Source organism: Erythrolamprus reginae, chromosome 1 (assembly GCF_031021105.1).
Source record: "Erythrolamprus reginae isolate rEryReg1 chromosome 1, rEryReg1.hap1, whole genome shotgun sequence".
NCBI classification, from domain to species: domain Eukaryota; kingdom Metazoa; phylum Chordata; class Lepidosauria; order Squamata; family Dipsadidae; genus Erythrolamprus; species Erythrolamprus reginae.
The window spans coordinates 421,443,754-421,469,434 of NC_091950.1; the positions used below are offsets into that span (position 1 = coordinate 421,443,754).

Sequence of the window (25,681 nt, forward strand, 5' to 3'; positions counted from 1 at the left end):
CGCGTCTCCCCCATCTGTGAGGGCAACGGCTGGCCCAGGCCCAAACACAACACCAGGTAGTAGAACAGGTGGGAGGCCAGCCACAGGATGGGGCTATGAGTTCAGGATCTAGCGAGGGAGAATCAGACGCTCGCTGGGTTAATCCTAAATTCAGAAGGATTCAGAAACGTAGAGAGCAAAGGTCTGGAAGAAGATACTAAGGAGAGGAATGGGTTAAATACTGTAGTGAGGTATTTGGCATGTCAGGGGGCTAGTGGAGAAGAAGGGTGGAGTTTCAACGTTGCCGAAAACAAATATGGAGGGGTTTTTTCGCCACGTTAAAGTAAGCCAAAGTATTTTGTATTGTACTTAGTCAGTGCTGCTGTCTTTTTTAAAGCTATGTAGTTAGGAAATAAATCTTGTCTAATTGAAGCAGGAAAAGGAATGTGAGAAGCGGCTAGAAGAGAGATAACGGACCGAGTGATGTCTGGAAGGTGTTGAAATACAAGAGAGCAGAGAAATAAACGGAATTGCTTTATTCATGAAATGATGCATTTAATGAGAGTTATTTGTAATTACTAAACTTCTACCAGAAACCAGAACACTGCGGGTCTTCTTTTAATATATGCTATATTTAAAGGTTTTTTAAAAAAAATTATCCACAGTGTCCATCTACATATACCTTAAAACATATCAATAATGTACATAATTCTACATTTTTATCCAATCGATCATGAATCAATATCAATATCCTATCAATATCCCCTCATCATCAATATCCCCTCATTACCTCCCGTCTCGATTAGTGTGTCGATGCCTGTGGGTGTGCTTTGTTGTATAGGATTATTATTGTCACTTTTGATGAGATGAATGGCCATATAAGAATAAACAAATAACTTTAGGAAAACAGGGCTTTCCTTCTCATGAAAATAAAAGAGAGGAACAACTATGGGACTCAAACTCAACCCTGATAAGATGGAGTGGCTGTGGGTTTTGCCTCCCAGGGACAATTCCATCTGTCCGTCCATCACCCTGGGGGGGGGGATCATTGACCCCCTCAGAGAGGGTCCGCAACTTGGGCGTCCTCCTCGATCCACAGCTCACATTAGAGAAACACCTTTCGGCTGTGGCGAGGGGGGCGTTTGCCCAGGTTCGCCTGGTGCACCAGTTGCGGCCCTATTTGGACCGGGACTCACTGCTCACAGTCACTCATGCCCTCATCACCTCGAGGCTCGACTACTGTAACGCTCTCTACATGGGGCTACCTTTGAAAAGTGTTCGGAAACTTCAGATCGTGCAGAATGCAGCTGCGAGAGCAGTCATGGGCATTCCCAAATATGCCCATGTTACACCAACACTCCGCAGTCTGCATTGGTTGCCCATCAGTTTCTGGTCACAATTCAAAGTGTTGGTTATGACTTATAAAGCCCTTCATGGCATCGGACCAGAATACCTCCGGGACCGCCTTCTACCGCATTAATCCCAGCGACCAGTTAGGTCCCACAGAGTTGGCCTTCTCTGGGTCCTGTCGACAAAACAATGTCGATTGGCGGGACCCAGGGGAAAAGCCTTCTCTGTGGCGGCCCCGGCCCTCGGGAACCAGTTCCCCCCAGAGATCAGAAATGCCCCCACCCTCCTCGCCTTTTGTAAACTTCTCAAAACCCACCTCTGTCGTCAGGCATGGGGGAACTGAGATATTCTTTCCCCCTAGGCCTTTACAATTTATACATGGTATGTTTGTGTGTATGTTTTGCTTTTTAATAAGAGGTTTTTAGTGATTTTTAATTATTAGATTTGTTATACATTGTTTATATTATTGCTGTGAGCCGCCCCGAGTCTGCGGAGAGGGGTGGCATACAAATCTAATAAATAATAATAATAATAATAATAATAATAATAATAATAATAATAATAATAATGTTTCTGACAAAACATTTGCCAGACCAATCCTTGAATACAGTTCATCTGCCTGGAACCCACATCGCATTTCGGATATAAACACTCTAGAAAACGTCCAGAGATTCTTTACTTGCTTGTTTGGTTTTTAATAAGGGGGTTTTTTTAGTTAATTTAAATATTAGATTTGTTATATGCTGTTTTTATTACTGTTGTTAGCCGCCCCGAGTCTACGGAGTGGGGCGGCATACAAATTGAATGAATGAATGAATAAATGAATGAATGAATAAATAATAAAATAATAAAATAAATAAATAAATAAATAAATAAATAAATAAATAAAATAATAAAATAATAAAATAATAAAAAATTAAATAATTAAATAATTAATAAAATAATAAAATAAATAAATAAAATAATAAAATAATAAAATAATAAAATAAAATAAAATAACAAACAAATAAGTATCCCCAGCTGTTCCGGGGATTCTTTCAGTGTTCCCTCCCTCCCTCCCCAGGTCGCAAAAATATTCCGCTTTTTTCCTACCTCCCCAGGTTTCCTTGTGGATCTTTTTCCACCAGACGAAGAGGAAGAGCAGCAATGCCTGCAGGTTCTGTGAAAGGGTGTTGGCCCAGGCCGAACCTCTGCGGGAGAGAAAGGAAGGCGGAGAGAGAGAAAGAGAGAGAGAGTGAGGAAAAGCAAGCGAGAGAGAAACAGACAGAGAGAGAGAGAAAGAAAAAGAGAGAGGGAAAGAGAAACAGAAAGAAAGAGGGGGGAAAGAAAGAGACAGATTTAAAGAGAGAGAGGAAAAGAGTGAGTGAGAAAGAGATAGAGAAGGAGCAGATAGAGAGAGAATAAGAAAGAGGAGAGAGAATAAGAAAGAAAGAGAGAGAGAGAGAGAGAGAGAGAGAGAGAGAGGAAGAAAGGAAGGAAGGAGGGAAGAAAGAAAGGAAGGGAGGGAGGAAAGGAAGAAAGAAAGGAAGAAAGGAAGGAAGGAGGGAAGAAAGGAAGGAAGGAAGAAAGGAAGGAAGGAAGGAAGGAAGAAATAAAGAAAGAAAGGAAGAAATAAAGAAAGGAAGAAAGAAAGAAAGAAATGAAGGAAGGAAGAAAGAAAGAAAGAAAGAAATGAAGGAAGGAAGGAAGGAGGAAAGAAAGAAAGAAAGAAAGTTAGTTACGTTTCGAACCCAAAACTTTGGGCCGCCGATGGGGAAATCTGGTCACACTTACACCACGCCCAGTTTGAAGGTGTGCAGGAAAATGGTGTTCATAACGACGTTCAGCACATTCACCACCACGCCGGTCACAACTTGAGGCAAGAGAACAGCCTGGGATGCAAGAAAAGAACATAAGAACGTAAGAACACAAGAAGAGCCCTGCTGAATCAGGCCAAAGCCCATCGAGTCCAGCATTCTGCGTCGCACAGTGGCCCCCCAATTGTCCATGGGGATCTTGAGCAGAAAGAGAAGGCAAGACCCTCCCTTTCCCCTGACCCCCAACAAATGGTACTCAAGGGAACCCTGCCTGCCTCAACCAACATAGAGGTGGCACATGGACATCTGTTTCAATCACCACCTATGATACACTTGGCATCCATGAATCTGTCTCATCCTGCCTTGAAGCTCTCCCGGCTGACAGCTGTCACGACCTCTTCTGGAAGGGAATTCCATCAACCAAGGACCCTCTGGGTGAAGAAATATTTCCCTTGATTTGTCCTCACTTTCTTACCTCTGAGCTTTAGGGAGGGCCCCCTTGTCCTAGTATTGTGTGATAGAGAAAAGAATTTCGTAAGTAAGTAAGTAAGTAAGTAAGTAAGTAAGGAAGGAAGGAAGGAAGGAAGGAAGGAAGGAAGGAAGGAAGGAAGGAAGGAAGGAAGGAAGGAAGGAAGGAAGGATTTTTCTCTATCCACCTTTTCTATCCCATGCATAATTTTATACCCTTCGATCAAGTCCCCCCTTCAACGCCGTCTCTCAAGGCTGAAGAGACCAAGGCGTTGCAACCTGGTTTCATAAGGGAGGGGCTCCATTTCCTTGATCATTTTTATTGCCCCTTTTTTGCCCCTTTCCTAGTTCCATTCCATCTTTCTTGAGGTGTGGTGACCACCAAAAGGATTTGTTAAACCTAACCGCACATATAAATGCAGGCAGAAGCTCAACTGGTTGAACTGCGAAGCAAGGGACAACGTGTAGCTATCTCCAGGCCCCAGATGGCTGACTTTGAGGACAGAAACAGAGGGGAGTAGTTTACCTGTTGTACGTTGGCAGCACTTTGGTAGGCAGGCAAGAGCAACCCGAAAGAAAGAAAGAAAGAAAGAAAGAAAGAAAGAAAGAAAGAAAGAAAGAAAGAAGGAAGGACAGACAAAAAGAAAGAAAGAAAGAAAATTAAAGATGGAAGGGAAGAAGGAAGACAAAAAGAAAAATAAAGAAACAAAATAAAATAAAATAAAAGGGGGAAGGAAAGAAAGGAAGGAAGGGAGGAAGGGAGAGAGGAAGCAAGGAAGGAAGCCTCATGACTACAATTGAGCCCAAAATTTTAGTTGCTAAGCAATATCGCTGTTAAGTGAATTTCACCGCATTTGCCAAGTTGCCCATGCCCACCTGATCCCCTGACCACCAAGCCATACCCACCTGGAGGTGACGGAGTGGTGGGGGGCACTGAGGATGAATGGGTAGCCCCAAGGGGACGGTGGACTGAAAAAATTTTGGGAACCCCTGATCTATATGATTAGAAGCCCCTATTGCTTTGTGTTTTTTTGTACGTATAGTACGAGCTTATGAACCAGAGACGTATCCCTTGTGTGTCCACCACTCAAGCTTGGCCAATGAAGAATTCCATTTTATGCCATTTAGAATAGAATAGAATAGAATAGAATTCTTTATTGGCCAAGTGTGATTGGACACACAAGGAATTTGTCTTTGATGCATATGCTCTCAGCGTACATAAAATAAAATATAGATTTGTCAAGAATCATGTGGTACAACACTTAATGATTGTCACAGGAGTCAAATAAGCAATGAAGAAACAATCAATATTAATAAAAATCTTAGGATATAAGCAACAGTCATACAGTCCTAAGCGAGAGGAAAAGGATGATAGTAATGATGAGAAAAACTAGTAGAATAGAAGTGCAGACTTAGTAAAAAGTCTGACAGTGTTGAGGGAATTATTTGTTTAGCAGAGTGATGGCGTTTGGGGAAAAAACTGCTCTTGTATCTATTTGTCTTGGTGTGCAGTGCTTTGTAGCGACGTTTTGAGGGTAGGAGTTGAAACAGTTTATGTCCAGGATGTGAGGGGTCAGTAACTATTTTCACGGCCCTCTTTTTGACTCGTGCAGTCTACAGGTCCTCAATGGAAGGCAGGTTGGCAGCCATTGTTTTTTCTGCAGTTCTGATTCTCCCCTAAAGTCTGTGTCGGTCTTGTTGGGTTGCAGAACCAAACCAGACAGTTATAGAGGTGCAGATGACAGACTTAATGATTCCTTTGTAGAACTGGATCAGCAGCTCCTTGGGCAGTTTGAGCTTCCTGAGTTGGCGCAGAAAGAACATTCTTTGTTGTGCTTTTTGATGATGTTTTTGATGTCAGGTGACCATTTTAGGTCTTGAGATATGATAGAACCTAGAAATTTGAAGGTCTCTACTGTTGATACTGTGTTGTCTAGTATTGTGAGAGGTGGAAGGGTTTCTCCTAAAGTCTACTATTTAAGTGTGATCCTAATGGGCTGCTTTTGAGGTACGGTTGCCTCTCCTAGAAAAATTCGCCTTTCCACAACAGACGTACCTGACTTTGCAAATAGCGTGTTTCCAGCTGGTAGATAAACGCCGCCTGAAAACACACCCCAAACAGAATAAATGATAAACATAAACATTATTTTATTTTGATTTAATTTGATTAAATTATAAACATAAACACTCTAGAAAAAACTTTACCAGAAGAGCCCTCCACTCCTCCATTTGCAGCAGAATATCCTATGCAACTAGACTTACAATCCCAGGTTTAGAAACCTTAGAACTACGTCACCTTAAATACAACCTAAGCATAGTCGATAAAATCATCTGCTGCAACATCCTTCCTGTCAACGGCTACTTCAGCTTCAACCACAACAACACACGAGCACATAACAGATATAAACATAAAGCAAACCGCTCCAAACTCGACTGCAGGAAATACGACAGGTAGTCCTCGACTTATAACCACCATCGAGCTCAAAACTGATGTTGCTAAGTGAGAAACGTGTTAAAGTGAGTTTCTCCCCATTTTACAACCTTTCTTACCACCGTGGTTAAGTGAATCCCTGCAGTTGTTAAGTGAGAGTCACGGTTGTTAAGTGAATCTCTGCTTCCCCTTGGTCTTCGCTCGCCAGAAGGTCACAAATAGGGAATCACGTGACACCCCACCCACCCCAGGACGCTGTGGCCGACCTAAAGCTGAACCCCTTGAATTTTGATTCCATGTGACCTTGGGAAATTATTATTATTATTATTATTATTATTAATAATAATTTATTGGAATTGTATGCTGCCCCTCTCCATAGACTTATTATTATTATTACTATTATTACTATTACTATTATTATTATTATTATTATTATTATTATTATTATTATTATTTATTAGATTTGTATGCCGCCCCTCTCCGTAGACTCGGGGCGGCTCACAGCAATAATAAAAACAATGTACAACAAATCTAATATTTAAAAATATCTAAAAAACCCTTATTTAAAAAGCAAGACATACATACAAACCTACCATGCTTAAACTATATAGGCCTGAGGGAGATGTCTCAATTCCCCCATTCCTGACAGCAGAGGTGGGTTTTAAGGAGTTTACGAAAGGCAAGGAGGGTGGGGGCAATTCTGATCTCTGGGGGGAGTTGATTCCAGAGGGCTGGGGCCACCATAGAGAAGGCTCTTCCCCTGGGGCCCGCCAGAAAACATTGTTTCGTTGACGGGACCCAGAGAAGGCCAACTCTGTGGGACCTAACCGGTCACTGGGATTTGTGCGGCAGAAGGCGGTCTCAGAGATAATCTGTCCCGGTGCCATGAAGGGCTTTATAGGTCATAACCAACACTTTGAATTGTGACCGGAAACTGATCGGCAACCAATGCAGACTGCGGAGTGTTGGTGTAACATGGGCATATCTGGGGAAGCCCATGATTGCTCTCGCAGCTGCATTCTGCACGATCTGAAGTTTCCGAACACTGAAGTTTCGTAAGCCACTTTTTCCAGTGCTATTGTAACTCTGAACGGTCGCTAAATGGATCATTGTAAGTTGAGAACTCCCTGTTAAAAAAATGTTTTTTCCAAATCACCCTTTATTTGGGGTTCACACTGCACCCTGAACTCAGAACTCGGGTTAATGAAACGTAATGCTTACCGGCAGGGCTGGGATGAAGATCATCACGTAAATATGAGTTAATCTGAAAAAAAGAAATAGAATTTGATTTCATTCCACTCTTCTCCTGAGGGTCAGGGTGGCTTAGAGCAAATTTATGCAAAACACATTAGAAATCTACAATACATAAATAAACAATAAAATCTACAGCAAGATACAATTCTAAATCCCCAATACTTAAAATTAATCAATGACTATTTATGGAAAAGGAAGTTAAGGATCTGCTGTTAACACCTTCCTTCCCATTAAAAACGTAGGTTTCTCCGATCTGAAGATGAACTTTTGACCGAAAATAATATGAGAGCAAAAACTTTTCCCCTCAAAATTTGAAACAAAATCCCCCCCCCAAAAAAACAGGAACGAGAGAAGAGGCGGAAAATAAGACGGGAGAAAAAAGACGTCCGTGTTAATTGTTTCATAAGAGCAAGGTGTGTTTTTGGACCACAACCCACTCTTTCCTAATTTTTAAAACAGCAAACAGAATCCTGCCGAGATGACGTTAAAACAACTCTTTTTGTCCGTTTTTCTTTTCGGCCCTCCACCCAAACGAAGGAAATTAAGAAGAGTCGGTTTATTTGGGTCAGTTGCTTAATTTGATCTGCGACGGGTGTGTCCTTTATGTGCGTGTGGGTCAGTGTAGGGCTGCAAAAAATGTTACTGCCACACTGTGGGCGTGGCTTATTTTCTGGGTGTGGTTTGACAGCCATGTGACCAGGTGGGAGTGGCTTGACGGTCATGTGACCGGTTAAGCGAGACACACGCACCAGGACAGTGTAACTGTCATAAATATAAGGCCGGGCGTGTGCTCGCGCACAATCGCCTGTTCGAACGTGAGCCGCTCTGAGTCTTTGGAGAAGGGCGGCATAAAAATCTAATAAATAATAACCTGGAGACTTCGGGATCCTGTCGGAAAAGTAGCAGGATCCTCTCGGTGTTAAGGAAAAGGGCCCAGCAGGGGAAGCAGAAGAGGAAAAGGATGAGGATACCCCGTTGCAGGATGGTGCCGACTCTCTTCACGTTCTTGCTCCCATAAGTCTGGTTAAAGAGAGAGAGAGATTAAAATAAACAAAAAATAAAATAATAAAATAAAATAAAAAATAAGGAAAAGAAAAGAAAAAATATGAAATAAATAAAATAATAATAAAATTAGCCGCCCTGTGTCCCATTGGCAGTGGGCGGCATAAAAATCAAACAAACAAAGCAAAACAAAACAAAAATTATAAAGTAAAATAAAATATTTTTTTTAAAAAAAGAAAAAATTGAAAAATAAAGAAAAGAAAATATGGTTCAACGAGGAGCTCCGGGAGTTGAAACGCCAGAAGAGACGTCTGGAGAAGCGATGGAGGAAGAGTAAGTCCGAATCCGATCGAACACTTGTAAGAGCTTTTATTAAGACTTATAAAGTGGCGCTCAAGGCGGCAAGATGCGCGTATCATGCCGCCTTGATTGCATCAGCGGAATCCCGCCCGGCCGCTCTGTTTAGGGTAACCCGCTCCCTTCTTAATCAGAGGGGAGTTGGGGAGCCCTTGCAGAGTAGTGCCGAGGATTTTAACACGTTTTTCGCTGATAAAATCGCCCGGATCCGAGCGGACCTTGACTCCAATTGTGAAACAGAGTCGACTGACAATGAGTCAGTCGAGGTGACTGGGGCTAAACGTCTTTGTCCATCTGTCTGGGAGGAGTTTGACTTGGTGACACCTGATGAAGTGGACAAGGCCATTGGAGCTGTGAGTTCCGCCACCTGTTTACTGGATCCGTGTCCCTCTTGGCTGGTTTCGGCCAGTCGAGGGGTGACATGGGGCTGGGTCCAGGAGATTGTCAACGCCTCCTTGGGGAGGGGGTCCTTTCCGCCCCTTTATAAGGAGGCGGTTGTGCGCCCCCTCCTCAAGAAGCCTTCCCTGGACCCAGCTGTGCTTAATAACTACCGTCCAGTCTCCAACCTTCCCTTCATAGGGAAGGTTGTCGAGAAGGTGGTGGCACTTCAACTCCAGCGGTCCTTGGATGAAGCCGATTATCTAGGTCCTCAGCAGTCTGGATTCAGGCCCGGCTACAGCACAGAAACTGCTTTGGTCGCGTTGATGGATGATCTCTGGCGGGCCCGGGACAGGGGCTTGTCCTCTGTCCTGGTGCTCCTTGACCTCTCAGCGGCTTTCGATACCATCGACCATGGTATCCTTCTGCGCCGGCCGGAGGGGTTGGGAGTGGGAGGCACTGTTCTTCAGTGGTTCTCCTCCTACCTCTCCGGTCGGTCGCAGTCGGTTTTAGTGCGGGGTCAGAGGTCGACCCCGAGGTTTCTCCCTTGTGGGGTGCCTCAGGGGTCGGTCCTCTCCCCCCTGCTATTTAATATCTACATGAAACCGCTGGGTGAGATCATCCAAGGACATGGGGTGAGGTATCATCAATATGCCGATGATACCCAGTTGTACATCTCCACCCCATGTCCAGTCAACGAAGCAGTGGAAGTGATGTGCCAGTGCCTGGAGGCTGTTGGGTCCTGGATGGGTGTCAACAAACTCAAACTCAACCCAGACAAGACGGAGTGGCTGTGGATTTTGCCTCCCAAGGACAATTCTATCTGTCCGTCCATTACCCTGGGGGGGGAATTATTGACCCCCTCAGAGAGGGTCCGCAACTTGGGCGTCCTCCTCGATCCACAGCTCACATTAGAAAAACACCTTTCAGCTGTGGCGAGGGGGGCGTTTGCCCAGGTTCGCCTGGTGCGCCAGTTGCGGCCCTATTTGGACCGGGAGTCATTGCTCACAGTCACTCATGCCCTCATCACCTCGAGGCTCGACAACTGTAACGCTCTCTACATGGGGCTACCTTTGAAAAGTGTTCGGAAACTTCAGATCGTGCAGAATGCAGCTGTGAGAGCAATTATGGGCTTCTCCAAGTATGCCCATATCACTCCAACACTCCGCAGTCTGCATTGGCTGCCGATCAGTTTCCGGTCACAATTCAAAGTGTTGGTTATGACCTATAAAGCCCTTCATGGCACCGGACCAGAATATCTTCGGGACCGCCTCCTGCCGCACGAATCCCAGCGACCGGTTAGGTCCCACAGAGTTGGCCTTCTCCGGGTCCCGTCGACTAAACAATGTCGTCTGGCGGGACCCAGGGGAAGAGCCTTCTCTGTGGGGGCCCCGACCCTCTGGAACCAGCTCCCCCCTGAGATTAGGATTGCCCCCACCCTCCCTGCCTTTCGTAAACTCCTTAAGACCCACCTTTGCCGTCAGGCATGGGGGAACTAAAACACCTCCCCCTTGCCCATGTTGTTTTGTTGATTGATTGACTGTGTGCCTGTTTTTTATATACAGTATACTGTTTTTATGAGATTATTAATTTAAATTGTAACTAGATGGGTGGGCATTGGATTTGGTATTATGTACTGTACTGTTTTTTATTATTGTTGTGAGCCGCCCCGAGTTTGCGGAGAGGGGCGGCATATAAATCCAATAAACCTAACCTAACCTAACCTAACCTAAAACAAAACAAAATAAAATAAAAATTCAAAGATATAAAATAAAATACAATAAAGAAAAGAAAATATAAAATAAATAAATTAAAAACAAATAAAAATGTAAAATAAAATAAAATAAAATAATTTAAAATAAAATAAAAAGTAAAATAAAAATTCAAAAATAAAGAAAAGAAGAGAAAATATAAAATAAATAAAATAAAATAAAATTACCCCCCCGAGTCCCATTGGGAGTGGGTGGCATAGAAGTCAAACAAACAAAACAAAACAAAAATTATAAAATAAAATAAAATATTTAAAAAAAATTTTTTTAAAAAATTAAAAATAAAGAACAGAAAATATAAAATAAATAAATTAAAAACAAATAAAAATGTAAAATAAAATAAAAAATGAAATAAAAATTCAAAAAGAAAGAAAAGAAAAGAAAATATAAAATAAATAAAATAAAATAAAATTGCCCACCCTGAGTCCCATTGGGAATGAGTGGCATAGAAGTCAAACAAACAAAACAAAACAAAAATGATAAAATAAAATAAAATATAAAAAATAAAATAAAATAAAAATGTAAAATAAAATAAAAATTTAAAAATAAAGAAAAGAAAATATAAAATAAATAAAACAAAACAAAATAAAAATTCAAAAATATAAACTAAAATACAATAAAGAAAAGAAAATATAAAATAAACAAATTAAATACAAATAAAAATGTAAGATAAAATAAAATAAGAAAAGGAAAATAAAATAAAAAATAAAATAAAATAAAAATTCAAAAATAAGTAAAAGAAAAATATAAAATAAATAAAACAAATAAAACAAAACAAAATAAAAATAAAAAATACAATGAAGAAAAGAAGAAACTATAATATAAATAAAATAAAAACAAATCAAAAATGTAAAATAGAATAAAATTTAAAAATTAAAATAAAATAAAAAATAAAATAAAAATTCAAAAATAAAGAAAAGAAAAGAAAATATAAAATAAATAAAACAAAACAAAATAAAAATAATAAAATAAAATAAAAATAAAATAAAAATTCAAAAATAAAATGACATAAAATAAAATAAAATACATTATCCATCACTTCCCTCAGGGCAACTGGGAAATCAGACCACGATGGAGACTCAAAATTTATCTTGTCACATGAAACATTTGTGAAGTGGGTTTGGCCCCAGTTTACGAATTTCCCTGCCACAGTTGTTAAGTGAATCAATTGCTATTTGTTAAGTAAGTCACGCGGTTATTATGTGGCTTTGCTCGTCAGAAGGACGCAAAAGGGGATCATGTGACATTGGGACGCTGTGACCGCCATACGTAGCGGTCTGAAGCGTCTGGATTCTGACCACGTGGTCGTGGGGATGCCGAAACCGTCATTAGTGTGAAAAACGGTCCCAAGCCACTATTTTCAGTGCCCTGGTAACTTGGAGCAGTCACTAAATGAACTGTCACCGTATAGGTCGAGGACTGCCTGTGTTGGCCCCCCCTCAAAGGATCTCTGAGCAAAGAGCTTAGGGATTCAAGGAGGATCCCATGCTTAGATTTATACACATTCTCTTTGTTGATAGCGAGAGACACAGAATCAGAAGTGTGTGGTGATCACATGAGACTTTTAATCGCCACGGTCATTAAGCGAATTGCCGCAGTTGTACCTGGGACATGAGAGTGTCGCATACCGATGCCAAGCCGGTGCCCACCGAAATGCCAACCACGTTGACGATCTTTAAAGAAGGGAAAGGGGGAAAAGATGAAAGGTCAGCGAATATTGATTGTTTCCTGATTGCTCATTTGACCCAATGTTTTTTTACCTCATAATTCTTGACAAATGCATCTTTTATTTTGTGTACACTGAGAGTATCTGCACCAAAGAACAAATTCCTTGTACAGTAATACCTCGTCTTACGAACTTAATTGGTTCCGGAAGGAGGTTCGTAAGGCAAAAAGTTCGTAAGACGAAACATTGTTTCCCATAGGAAACAATGTAAAAGCGATTAATGCGTGCAAAGGGGGGGGGTAAATCGCAAAATGGCGCTCCGCTGGGCGTCGCCGCCCGGCTGTCACCTTTTAAAACAGCCGGGGGGCTTCTCAGCATTCTCCCAAACCCGAGCCGCTGAGAAGCGCCGCCGCCCGGCTGTCATCTTCTGAAACAGCTGGGGGGCTTCTCGGCGTTCTCCCGTTTTGCAATCAGCGGCAGCGTTTTCGGCCGATCTAGAGGCCGGAAAAGCTGTGGGGAATCCCAATAGGGAATTCCATGGGCGGAGCTTTGACGTCATGAAGACGTCCTTCCTGGAGGCCGAAACGTGATTGGACATACAGTGTCGGGTTTGGCGTTCGGGATAAGGTGACAGCCAGGTGGCGGCGCTTCTCGGGGGCCTCCCGAACCCGGGTTCGGGTTCGGGAAAACGCCGAGAAGCCCCCCGGCTGTTTTAAAAGGTGACAGCCAGGCGGCGGCGCCTAGCAGAGTGCCATTTTGCGATCTGCGGTGGGTTCGCAAGCCGAAAAAAGTTTGTAAGAAGAGGCAAAAATTTTCCGAACCCCGGGTTCGTATCTTGAGATGTTTGTATCACGAGGGGTTCGTATCACGAGGTACCACTGTATGTTCAATCACACATGGCCAATAAATAATTCTTTTCTTTTCTATTTTATTCTATATTGTAATTCTATATGTTCTGTTCTATTCTTTCAGTCTCCAACCCCGTGTTTCTCAACCATGGCAATTTGAAGATGGGTGGACTTGAACTCCCAGAATTCCTCAGCCATCAATGCACTGAGGGTTCATCTGTCGAAGCATGGTGGGAGTGGAAGTCCACACCTCTTAAAGCATTGCTGGCTGGGGAATTCTGGGAGTTGAAGTCCTTCCCTCTTAAATCATGCTGGCTGGGGAATTCTGGGAGTTGAAGTCCTTCCCTCTTAAATCATGCTGGCTGGGGAATTCTGGGAGTTGAAGTCCTTCCCTCTTAAATCATGCTGGCTGGGGAATTCTGGGAGTTGAAGTCCTTCCCTCTTAAATCATGCTGGCTGGGGAATTCTGGGAGTTGAAGTCCTTCCCTCTTAAATCATGCTGGCTGGGGAATTCTGGGAGTTGAAGTCCACCCCTCTTAAAGCATGCCGGCTGAAGAATTCTGGGAGCGGATTCTTGAAGTTAACGTCCACCCATCTTAAAACCTGCTGGCTGGGGAATTGTGGGAATGGAAGACCACCCATCTTAAATCAGGCTGGCTCAGGAATTCTGGGAGTTGAAGTCCATCTATCTTAAAGGTGCCAAGTTTGACAAACAGTGCTCCAACATATCAATGCTTCTCCAACGTCTTGTGGCATCCATGCCCTTTAGGTTGACTCAGCCTTCCCTCCTTCCGAGGTGGGTCAAATGAGGACCCAGATTGTTGGGGGCAAGAGGCTGATTCTGTAAACCGCTTAGAGAGGGCTGGAAAAGCACTGTGAAGCGGTATATGAGTCTTAAATGCTATTGCTATCTAGTTCCCAACTGGTCTCTGCAGTCAGTCGTCACCTTCTCCAATTCTTTTGGGCGATGGTGTTAGAAAATTTTCTTTCCCACCTCTGCCAAGGATGGGATATACCTACCGAAACTGCAAGGGTGACGGCGTCCAATTCCACCTTGCCCAGGTGGCCACAGAAGATGGAGCTCACCACGTTGATTAAGAAGCCCAACAGTTGGGCCGTGAACTGGGGAAGAAATGGCAAAGTTAGAGGATTATACTACAAATTGTGCAAAATGCAGCCGCACGAGCAGTCCTGGGCCTTCCAAGTTATGCCCATGTCTCTCCAGCACTCCGCGATCTGCACTGGCTGCCAGTTGGTTTCCAGACACAATTCAAACTGTTGGTTATGACCACTGTTACCTCTAAGCTGCACGGGCACGCACCCGCGCAGCCATTAGCAACCCACCGCGCAGAATGGGTGGTGGGACGCCACGAAGGGCCGCGCTTGAAGGCCGCCACGGTGCTGTTGTTGTCGTTGTCACGGCGCAAAGCCACGCAGTCCCGGATCCTCACTTCTCCGGCCAGCAAAGCCAGCTGTCTGGGAAAGTGCCGCCTTTGAAAAGCGCGCTGCTTTCGCGGACAGCCGGTTTTGCTGGCCAGAGTAGCAAGCGATCCGGGACTGTGTGGCTTTGCGCCGTGACAACGACAACAACAGCACCGTGGCGGCCTTCAAGCGCGGCCCTTCGTGGCGTCCCACCACCCATTCCTGCAGGTAGAGGTTGGGCGCACTACCGGGAGGTGAAGGCGGCATGGGGCCGGGCGCTGGGCACCGTAGACACCAGGGAGGGCGAAGAGGTGAACATGGCTGCTGCCTCTTATTAGAGCTGGATGGGGACGGAGGTGACAGCGGAGTCCAGCGCTGGGGCCATGCGGGGCCGCTCATCCAGGGGGCCATGGACCGGCAAGCCACCCTCCGCTCTCTCTCTCTCTCTTTTTCTCTCTGTTGCCGGCATGGTGTACGAGAAAGAGAGAGAGAGAAAAAGGAGGGGGAGAGAAAGAGAGAGAAAGAAAGCAAGAGAGAGAGAGAGAAAGAGAGAGAGAAAGAAAGAAAGCAAAAGAGAGAGATAAAAGGAGAGGAAGAGAGAGAGAGAAGAAAGGAGGAGAAAGAGAGAACAAGAGAGAGAGAGAAAGCAAGAGACAGAAAGCAAGAGACAGAGAAAGACGGAGAGAGAAAGAGTGAGAAAGAGAGAGAGCAAGAGGGGGGAGAGAGAGAGAGAAAGAAAGAGAGAGAGAGAAAGAGTGAGTGAGAGAGAAAGAAAACAAGAGGGAGATAGAGAGAGAAAAGGAGAGGAAGGAGGAGAGAGAAAGAAAGAAATGAAAGCAAAAAGGGGAGAAAAAAGAGAAATGAGAAATATTTGTTTGTTTGTTTGTTTGTGTGCTGCCCCTCTCCGTAGACTTGGGGCGGCTAACAACAATAATAAAACAACAAATAACAAATCTAATATTTAAAATAACTAAAAACCCTTATTAAAAACGAAACATACACACAAATATACCATGCATAACTTGTACTGTATAGGCCTGGGGGGAAGGAATATCTCAATTCCCCCATGCCTGATGACAGAGGTGGGTTTTAAAGAACTTACAAAAGGCAAGAAGGGTGGGGGCAATTCTGATCTCTGGGGGAGCTGATTCCAGAGGGTCGGGGCCGCCACAGAGAAGGCTCTTCCCCTGGGTCCCACCAAACGACATTGTTTAGTCAACTGGACCCGGAGAAGGCCAACTCTGTGGGATCTAACTGGTCGCTGGGATTCATGCGGCAGAAGGCGGTCCCGTAGATATATTGTAGGTAGATGAATGGTTGGACATAGTAGATGGACAGGTAAGTGGACCAATGGACAGACAGAGGAAAGGAGGGATGAAGGGGTGCATGAATAGATAGATACATGAATGGGTAGAAACATAGAAACATAGAAGACTGACAGCAGAAAAAGACCTCACGGTCCATCTAGTCTGTCCTTATACTATTTTTTGTATTTTATCTTAGGATGGATCTATGTTTATCCCAGGCATGTTTAAATTCAGTTATTGTCGATTTACCAACCACGTCTGCTGGAAGTTTGTTCCAAGGATCTACTACTCTTTCAGTCAAATAATATTTTCTCATGTTGCTTTTGATCTTTCCCCCAACTAATTTCAGATTGTGTCCCCTTGTTCCTGTGTTCAATCATAGACAAATGATAAGATATTGCAAAATATATTTGTTTCTGCCTATTGATCTGGCTCTGCAATGCTCCACACTCACATGCCCCACCCAAGAGTCAACTCCTGCCAATCAAAGCAAGCACTCAACACACCGGGAGCTCTCTCTCTCCCCCTTACTGCCTGCAAACCTCTAAGCCACACAAACACCCCTTGTTTGTTTTGGTCCCAAAGAGTTTGATCTGGCTCTTGGAACCTGGGAATGCAAAGCTTTGGCTTGGCACGTTTTGTCCTTAAGGGAAAGAGTCCAAGATAAGCGACACCTACCTGGACTAAGCTGGTTTATGCAATCTCCACCCAGGGCGTTTATGAGAGCTATCTGATCTAGGTGGGCTGACCTTTCTCACTGCTAAAGAGCGAAAAGGGGGAATTGGGAAATGGTTTTATTGCTCAAGGAGTAAAGGACAGAAAGTTAAGAAAGCAAAGTCCTATTCTCCAGACAGAGCACCAGAAGGCAGGGCCAGAAACAACGGACAGAAACTAATCTAGGAGAGAAGCAAACCTGGAATTAAGGAGAAATTTTCCAACAGTGAGAACAGTTAACCAGGGGAACTGCTTGCTACCAGAGGTTATGGGTGCTCCAACACTGGATGTTTTTAAGAAGATGTTGGACTGACCCTAGAACTATAAGACAAGGAAGAAACAGAATTTCATAAATCATGGGAGAGATGGTATATCTGATTGAACCAAAAAATATATATACAGTGGTACCTCTACTTAAGAACGCCTCTACTTAAGAACTTTTCTAGATAAGAACTGGGTGTTCAAGATTTTTTTTGCCTCTTCTTAAGAACCATTTTCTACTTAAGAACCCAAGCTCAGAAAAAATTCCCAGGAAATTTGAGAGCGGCACGAAGGCCCGGCCAGTTTCCTGCAATTCCCCCTTTAATATCGGCCATCTCGGGCTTTTCTGGGCTGCCAGAGGAGCCTTTCGGTGGCACTTAAAGAAGCTTTGGCAGCCCAGAGCGAACGAAGCATTTCCTTTCTCTGGGCACTTGCAGAGGGAATAAACCTCTGCCAGCGCCCAGAGAAAAGAAACGCTCCCTTTGCTCTGGGCGCTTTTTCTTTTTCTGGACGCTTCCTCAGAGACCCTCTATTCTTTTTTTAAGCCTTAAAGTTTTGGATTTTTTTGATTCCCCTCACCTCTCCTTCTTCCTCCAGCAGTGACTGTCCTCCTCCTCTTCCTCCTCCTCCTCCTCCCACCCAAATTCTGAGCTTTTATTTCTTTCCTAATGGGTTTGCATGCATAATTTGTTTTTACATTGATTCCTATGGGAAAAATTGCTTCTACTTAAGAACGTTTCTACTTAAGAACCTGGTCACGGAACGAATTAAGTTGTTAAGTAGAGGTACCACTGTATACCAGAATAAATACACAAGAGCACACAACAGATTCAAACTTAATATTAACCGCTCCAAACTTGGCTGTAAAAAATATGACTTCAGCAACCAAGTTGTCGAAGCGTGGAACTCATTACCTGACTCAGTAGTGTCAACCCCTAACCCCAAACATTTTTCCCTTAGACTCTCCACGATTGACCTCTCCAGGTTCCTTAGAGGTCAGTAAGGGGTGTGCATAAGTGCACCAGTGTGCCTTCCGTCCCCTGTCCAATTGTCTCTCCTTATCTCATTTATCTTTTCTTCCTTTCAAATATGTTCACCTATACTTTTATATCTTTTCTTCTATTCTTTTCTTTACTTATATTATTACATATCTTTCTCTTCAATGTGTATTATGTATTGGACAAAATAAATAAATAAATAAATAAATAAATAAATAAATAAATAAATAAATAAATAAATAAATAAATAAATAAATAAATAAATAAATAAATAAATAAATAAATAAATAAATAAATAAATAAATAAATAAATAAATAAATTCTCTAAACGAAAAAACGAAAGGAGATCCTTCTTGGTCAATCACTCCCCAAATCCACAAAAGATTGAAAAAGGAAGATGGGAGCCACCAGCAGGAAACAAAATCCTCCAGGTCGGGCCTGGCAAGTGGGCACGGCTGGCGGTGGACACTTCTCCACGCTGCTTCTCGCGCTGGCTTAGCCAGGAGACGCAACCACCACCACCCCCGTCTGTTCAAGCCGCCCTGCTCCCACTGACTGTGGTGGGGCGGCTCGAGCAGGTGAGGTGGCAGACGTGTCTCTTGGCGAGCAACTTTGGGAGGTGGCCAATGTAGTGGAGAGCCCCGCCTGCTCGAGCTGCCCCACTCCCACTCAGGTGCCTGGCCATCCGCTACATCGGACACCTCTCCCAGCTGCTCAGCCGGGAGACGTACCCACCGCCCCGCCTGCTAGAGCCGCCTCGTCGCAGCCAGAGTAAGAGTAAGAGCCGGGGTGGCGCAGCAGGTAGAGTGCTGTACTGCAGGCCACTGAAGCTGACTGTAGATCTGAAGGTCAGCGGTTCAAACCTCATCACCGGCTCAAGGTTGACTCAGCCTTCCATCCTTCCGAGGTGGGTAAAATGAGGACCCGGATTGTGGGGGCAATAGCCTTGCTCTGTTAAAAAGTGCTATTGCTAACATGTTGTAAGCCGCCCTGAGTCTAAGGAGAAGGGAGGCATAAAAATCGAATAAATAAATAAATAATTTTTTTTAAAAAGAGCAAGGCAGCTGGAGCAGGCAGGGCAGTGGACTGGCCGAGAGCTGTGAGAAGCAGCTCGGAGAGGTGGCCGCCACCAGTCGTGCCCGCCCGCCAGACCCGTCCTGGAGGATTTTTTCCTCCTGGCGGCTCCCAACTGGGACTGGCAGGCCACGACGCGCCTCGCAGGACCCAGCCCTCTGGTCGCAGCGACAGCAGCGACAGAGGCGCCCTGGTCAGTCCCGCCTGGGAGCCACCAACGGGAAGAAATCCTCCAGGAAGGAGAGCAGCTCATCGGGGAGACGACATCACTCCTACTTCGCCCGCCTGCCGGAGTCTCCCCGATGAGCTGCTCTCCTTCCTGGAGGATTTGTTCCCGCTGGTGGTTCCCAGGTGGGACTGCTTCTGGCCACGATAATGCACATGCGCAGGAAATTGAAAGGCGTGCGTGCGCACCCCCAGTGTGTTCCAGTAGGGCTGCGAATGGCTGCCCTTTACTGGGCATACATACTGTAAGTAAAACCTCTTTTACGGGCTTTCCAGAAGGCCGAGAGGGTGGGGTCAGTGCGGATAGAAACATAGAAACATAGAAGACTGACGGCAGAAAAAGATCTCCTGGTCCATCTAGTCTGCCCTTATACTATTTCCTGTATTTTATCTTACAATGGATCTATGTTTATCCCAGGCATGTTTAAATTCAGTTACTGTGGATTTATCTACCACGTCTGCTGGAAGTTTGTTCCAAGGATCTACTACTCTTTCAGTAAAATAATATTTTCTCATGTTGCTTTTGATCTTTCCCCCAACTAACTTCAGATTGTGTCCCCTTGTTCTTGTGTTCACTTTCCTATTAAAAACACTTCCCTCCTGGACCTTATTTAACCCTTTAACATATTTAAATGTTTCAATCATGTCCCCCCTTTTCCTTCCGTCCTCCAGACTATACAGATTGAGTTCATGAAGTCTTTCCTGATACGTTTTATGCTTAAGACCTTCCACCATTCTTGTAGCCCGTCTTTGGACCCGTTCAATTTTGTCAATATCTTTTTGTAGGTGAGGTCTCCAGAACTGAACACAGTATTATTCCAAATGGGGTCTCACCAGCACTCTATATCTATATAGAGATATAGATATATCTATATCTCCAAGGATTCTTGGTTCCAGAGAGCCAGCGCCACCACAGAGAAGGCCCTCCCCAGCGGTCCCACCAATCGATACTGTTTGGTCAACGGGACCCGGAGAAGGCCAATTCTGTGGGCTTTAATCGGCCACTGGGAAGTGTCTAATCTAACTAAGGTAAATCCAGGGCAGCCTTCCCCAAAGTCAGATGCTTCAACTTTCTGAAGTCAAACAGTCAAACCAGAAAGATTCCCCCCCCCCCCCCCCCGTCTTGAGCAATATCTATAAAATATCAAGGCTGGCCATTATCAGATGTTAAATCTCCTGACGGGAAACCAGCTGTTTCTCATTTGCCAAGGAACAAAGGCCAGCACAGTTAGGAAAAGGGGGATCTCCCCTTCGCCATAATGCCGAGAAATAAAACCAATCCTCAAGCCGCCGGCAGTGGGGGGGGGGGGGGAAACGGGAACACCAGTTGCTCATGTATAATCCAAGAATTAAGTTCAGGGACGGATTTCAACCTGTTTACACAATGCCCAAGGATGAACAGTTGGCCATTCCCAGCTTCCGTTTCAGAGGAAAAGCTTGCCATAAATTCTCTTAAGAAAGAAGTCTAAGAATGACAAACGATAGTATTTCAGTCTTGGCAACTTTAAAATGGATGGATTTCAACTCCCAGATCTCCCATTCTGAGAACTGAAGTCCACCCATCTTAAACCCAGCGGGCTGGGGGATTCTGGGAGTTGAAGTCCTCCCCTCTTAAAGCATCCTGGCTGGGGGATTCTGGGAGTGGAAGTCCTCCCCTCTTAAAGCATTCTGGCTCGGGAATTCTGGGAGTGGAAGTCCTCCCCTCTTAAAGCATTGCTGGCTGGGGAATTCTGGGAGTGGAAGTCCTCCCCTCTTAAATCATGCTGGCTGGGGAATTCTGGGAATGGAAGTCCTCCCCTCTTAAATCATGCTGGCTGGGGAATTCTGGGAGTGGAAGTCCTCCCCTCTTAAAGCATTGCTGGCTGGGGAATTCTGGGAGTGGAAGTCCTCCCCTCTTAAAGCATTGCTGGCTGGGGAATTCTGGGAGTGGAAGTCCTCCCCTCTTAAAGCATTCTGGCTCGGGAATTCTGGGAGTGGAAGTCCTCCCCTCTTAAAGCATTGCTGGCTGGGGGATTCTGGGAATGGAAGTCCTCCCCTCTTAAAGCATCCTGGCTGGGGGATTCTGGGAGTGGAAGTCCTCCCCTCTTAAAGCATTCTGGCTCGGGAATTCTGGGAGTGGAAGTCCTCCCCTCTTAAAGAATGCTGGCTGGGGGATTCTGGGAGTGGAAGTCCTTCCAGGCGGTGACCACTCGATTGGTGAAATCATATTTTCTGCAGTCAAGTTTGGAGCGATTTACATTCAGTTTGTATCTATTACATGCTCTTGTGTTGTTGTTGTTAAAGGTGAAGTAGTCACTGACAGGGAGTACATTATGATGCATGATTTTATGAACAACAGTGAAATCAGTTCGGAGACGACGTAGTTGTAAATTTTCTAGATGTAGTATTTGAAGTCTGGAGGAGTAGGGTAATTTGTTACGTGAGGAGGAGTGAAGGACTCTTCCTGCGAAGTATTTCTGGACTCCTTCGATTGTATTAATATCTGATATGCAGTGTGGATTCCACACAGGTGAGCTATATTCTAGAATAGGTCTGACGAATGTTTTGTATGCTCTGGTTAATAAATCAGTGTTTCTCGAGAAGAAGCTACACAAGATTAGGTTTACAATTCTTAATGCTTTTTTGGCAATGCTGTTACAGTGGGCTCTAGCATTTAGGTCATTGGAAATGAGTACTCCAAGTTCTTTGACTGAGTGAGGGTCCCCTGGGAGTTCAGTTTTACCAAGTATGTATTTAGGGCACTAGAGGTTAAACATACAGTGGAGGTGATGTGCCGGTGTCTGGAGGCTGTTGGGGTCTGGATGGGTGTCAACAGACTCAAACTCAACCCTGATAAGATGGAGTGGCTGTGGGTTTTGCCTCCCAAGGACAATTCCATCTGTCCATCCATTACCCTGTGGGGGGAATCATTAACCCCCTCAGAGAGGGTCCGCAACTTGGGCGTCCTCCTCGATCCACAGCTCACATTAGAGAAACATCTTTCAGCTGTGGCGAGGGGGGCGTTTGCCCAGGTTCGCATGGTGTACCAGTTGCGACCCTATTTGGACTAGGAGTCACTGCTCACAGTCACTCATGCCCTCATCACCTCGAGGCTCAACTACTGTAACACTCTCTACATGGGGCTACCTTTGAAAAGTGTTCGGAAACTTCAGATCGTGCAGAATGCAGCTGCGAGAGCAATCATGGGCTTTTCCAAATATGCCCATGTCACACCAACACTCCGCAGTCTGCATTGGTTGCCGATCGGTTTCCGGTCACAATTCAAAGTGTTGGTTATGACCTATAAAGCCCTTCATGGCATCGGACCAGAATATCTCCGGGACCGCCTTCTGCCGCACGAATCCCAGCGACCGGTTAGGTCCCACAGAGTTGGCCTTCTCCGGGTCCCGTCGACTAAACAATGTCGTTTGGCGGGACCCAGGGGAAGAGCCTTCTCTGTGGCAGCCCCGACCCTCTGGAACCAACTCCCCCCAGATATCAGGGTTGCCCCCACCCTCCTTGCCTTTCGTAATCTCCTTAAAACCCACCTCTGTCGTCAGACATGGAGGAATTGAGATATTCTCTTCCCGATGACCTACAAGGTCCCTTAGAACTCTGTTAATCTGTAAGTTTGCCGCCTTGAGTTATTTGCAAAAAATAAAATTTATGCATGGTATGTCTGTATGTATGATTGGTTTCTTAAATTGGGGTTTTTTACATTATTTTTAATATTAGATTTGTTCATATTGTCTTTTTACTGTTGTTAGCCGCCCCGAGTCTGCAGAGAGAGGCGGCATACAAATCAAATCAAATCAAATCGATAGATCGATAGATAGATAGATAGATAGATAGATAGATAGATAGATAGATAGATAGATAGATAAGATGACCTACAAGGTCCCTTAGAACTCTGTTAATCTGTAAGTTTGCCGTCTTGAGTTATTTGTAAAAAAATAATCAAAAGGCAAGGATACATAAATACATAAATCAAAGCATTTCTGTAATTTTATTTTTGATACCCAAGTGAAGAAAAAAAAAGGAAAAAAAAGGAAAAACAATGCTATCTTATGATTTACAACTTGTCAATATTTGTCTGGATTTTTCCCCAAAAGAGGCCTCCGAGCTGAAGAAGAAGAATGGAGAATGAATGGGAGGATGGACTTTAGTCTTTTTTTTTTTCACTCAATCAAGGTTTCTCTTATTAGGTCAAAGTGAGGCCATGTGAGTAAAAAGGTCAAAATCCAAGAAATGACCTATAAAACAACTATTACGTGCGGAAAAAAGAACACCAAGATAGCCCAGAATCAGAAGCTCCTTTCCCCACTCCCTACAGATAACCCTGGATTTACAATCATTCATTTATGACTGTTTGAAGTTACAACGGCACACCAACACTCCGCAGTCTGCATTGGTTGCCGATCAATTTCCGGTCACAATTCAAAGTGTTGGTTATGACCTATAAAGCCCTTCATGGCATCTGACCGGGACCGCCTTCTGCCGCACGAATCCCAGTGACCGGTTAGGTTCCACAGAGTTGGCCTTCTCCGGGTCCCATCGACTAAGCAATGTCATTTGGCAGGACCCAGGAGAAGAGCCTTCTCTGTGGTGGCCCTGACCCTCTGGAACCAGCTCCCGTCAGGCATGGGGGAATTGAAATTTTCCCTTCTCCCTAGGCTTATAGAATTTATTCATGGTATGCTTGTTTGTATGATTGGTCTCTTAAATTGGGGGTTTTTAGATTGCTTTTTAATATTGGATTTGTTACATTGTTTTCTTTATTGTTGTTAGCCGCCCCGAGTCTTCGGAGAGGGGCGGCATACAAATCTAATAAATAATAATAATAATAATAATAATAATAATAATAATAATAATAATAATGGACTTTTTCGCACTTCTGGCGGTTCAAGCTCATGATGTCATTGCCTTTTGTGACCAAGCAAAGTCAACGGGGTAGGGAAGACCCGTTTTTGTGCTCTCTCCAAGCTTCATCTACCTGGTTGTGTGAATGAAGCAACTAAGGTAAAATAAGACGAGTTTATTCCTGTCCCAGCTAAATTAAACATGGGTCGCGTGAATGAAGGAACAAAGTAAGCTAACAAGGAGGAAATTTAATTTCCTTCCAGCTGGAATCAACATGTACTTGATCATGTGAATGAATGAACTAAATTAAAACGGGGCGACTTTATTTTCCTACCATCTGAAAGAAACGTGTATATTTATCATTTATTTATTAGTAGCATTTATACGCTGCCCAGTTCCAGGTGGACTCTGGGCAGCTAACAATAATAGAAATAATATAAAACATAAGTTTAAAAAAAAGAGTAAAAAACCCATATAAAATACATTAATATTTCTACAAACCATACATACTCTCAGTCATTCGTGGCCGTATTGAGGCGGCGGCTTAATCCGGGTCGTGTGAATGAACCCAGGGGAAAAAAAGGGGCGAGTTTATTCCCATCAGAGCCCAAATTAACACGTATAATGTTAATATATATATTATATTGGCATCCTTCAGTCTTGAAAGACCATGGTATCATGCTCTGGATAACCAATATATAATCTATAATCTATAGAAACATAGAAGATTAACAGCAGAAAAAGACCTCATGGTCCATCTAGTCTGCCCTTAGACTATTTCCTGTATTTTATCTTAGGATGGATCTATGTTTATCCCAGGCATGTTTTAATTCAGTTACTGTGGATTTACCAATATATATATATAGTATATAATATAATATAATATAATATAATATATAATACTGTGTATATATATTACACATTATATGTGTATATACACATATATACACATACATACATACATACTCATTTTATATATATATATACACTCATCATATGTGTATACACACACACACACACACACTCATTATATATATATACATTATATATATTATATTATATATACATTATATATATACATTATATACACACATTTTATAGGTCGTGCGAAGGAACCAAGAAAAAAACGGGGCGAGCTTATTCCCATCCCAGCCCCAATTAACACGTGTATAGTCCACCAGGTCGTGTGAACAAAGGAACTCGAGCCCGGCGGACGGTCTTTTTTCCCCTTCCTCGATCCCCGCTTACCACGGGCCCGCCGATCTTGATCAGCTCCCGGGCTTCCTGCCAAGCGCCGACGGGCAGCAGGCTCCGGAGGCGGCGGGCAGGAACCGAGAGCGCCGAAGGCGGCAGACTTAGAGCCGGCTCCTCCATCACGATCCCGGCGGGCTCCCTTCGGCCATGAGGCGCGGCAGAACTCCGCAGCTCCCACCGCCGGAAGCCCAACGGCCGAGCTGCCCGACCCACCCGAGGCGGCAGCGACAGCGGCGAGAGAAGCGGCAGAGGCGGCGGCACCCGCGGCCACGTGAAGCTAGGCGAGAAG

The 25,681-nt window shown here is 44.1% G+C and overlaps 1 protein-coding gene across 1 annotated transcript in view; it reads right to left on the reverse strand.

Annotated features, from left to right (window-relative positions):
* SLC47A1 (solute carrier family 47 member 1) overlaps positions 1 to 25,659 on the reverse strand; it is a 41,327-nt gene extending 15,668 nt beyond the window's left edge. Inside the window, exons 1-8 of the mRNA XM_070735415.1 lie at positions 25,387 to 25,659; positions 14,319 to 14,420; positions 12,389 to 12,457; positions 8,150 to 8,298; positions 7,246 to 7,288; positions 5,650 to 5,694; positions 3,103 to 3,200; positions 2,422 to 2,519 (exon numbers count right to left, since the gene is read on the reverse strand). Coding sequence (XP_070591516.1) covers positions 2,422 to 2,519; positions 3,103 to 3,200; positions 5,650 to 5,694; positions 7,246 to 7,288; positions 8,150 to 8,298; positions 12,389 to 12,457; positions 14,319 to 14,420; positions 25,387 to 25,512 — 730 coding nt within the window. The 5' untranslated portion in view covers positions 25,513 to 25,659. The remainder of the gene's footprint in view (positions 1 to 2,421; positions 2,520 to 3,102; positions 3,201 to 5,649; positions 5,695 to 7,245; positions 7,289 to 8,149; positions 8,299 to 12,388; positions 12,458 to 14,318; positions 14,421 to 25,386) is intronic.
* Positions 25,660 to 25,681: the final 22 nt, after the last annotated feature.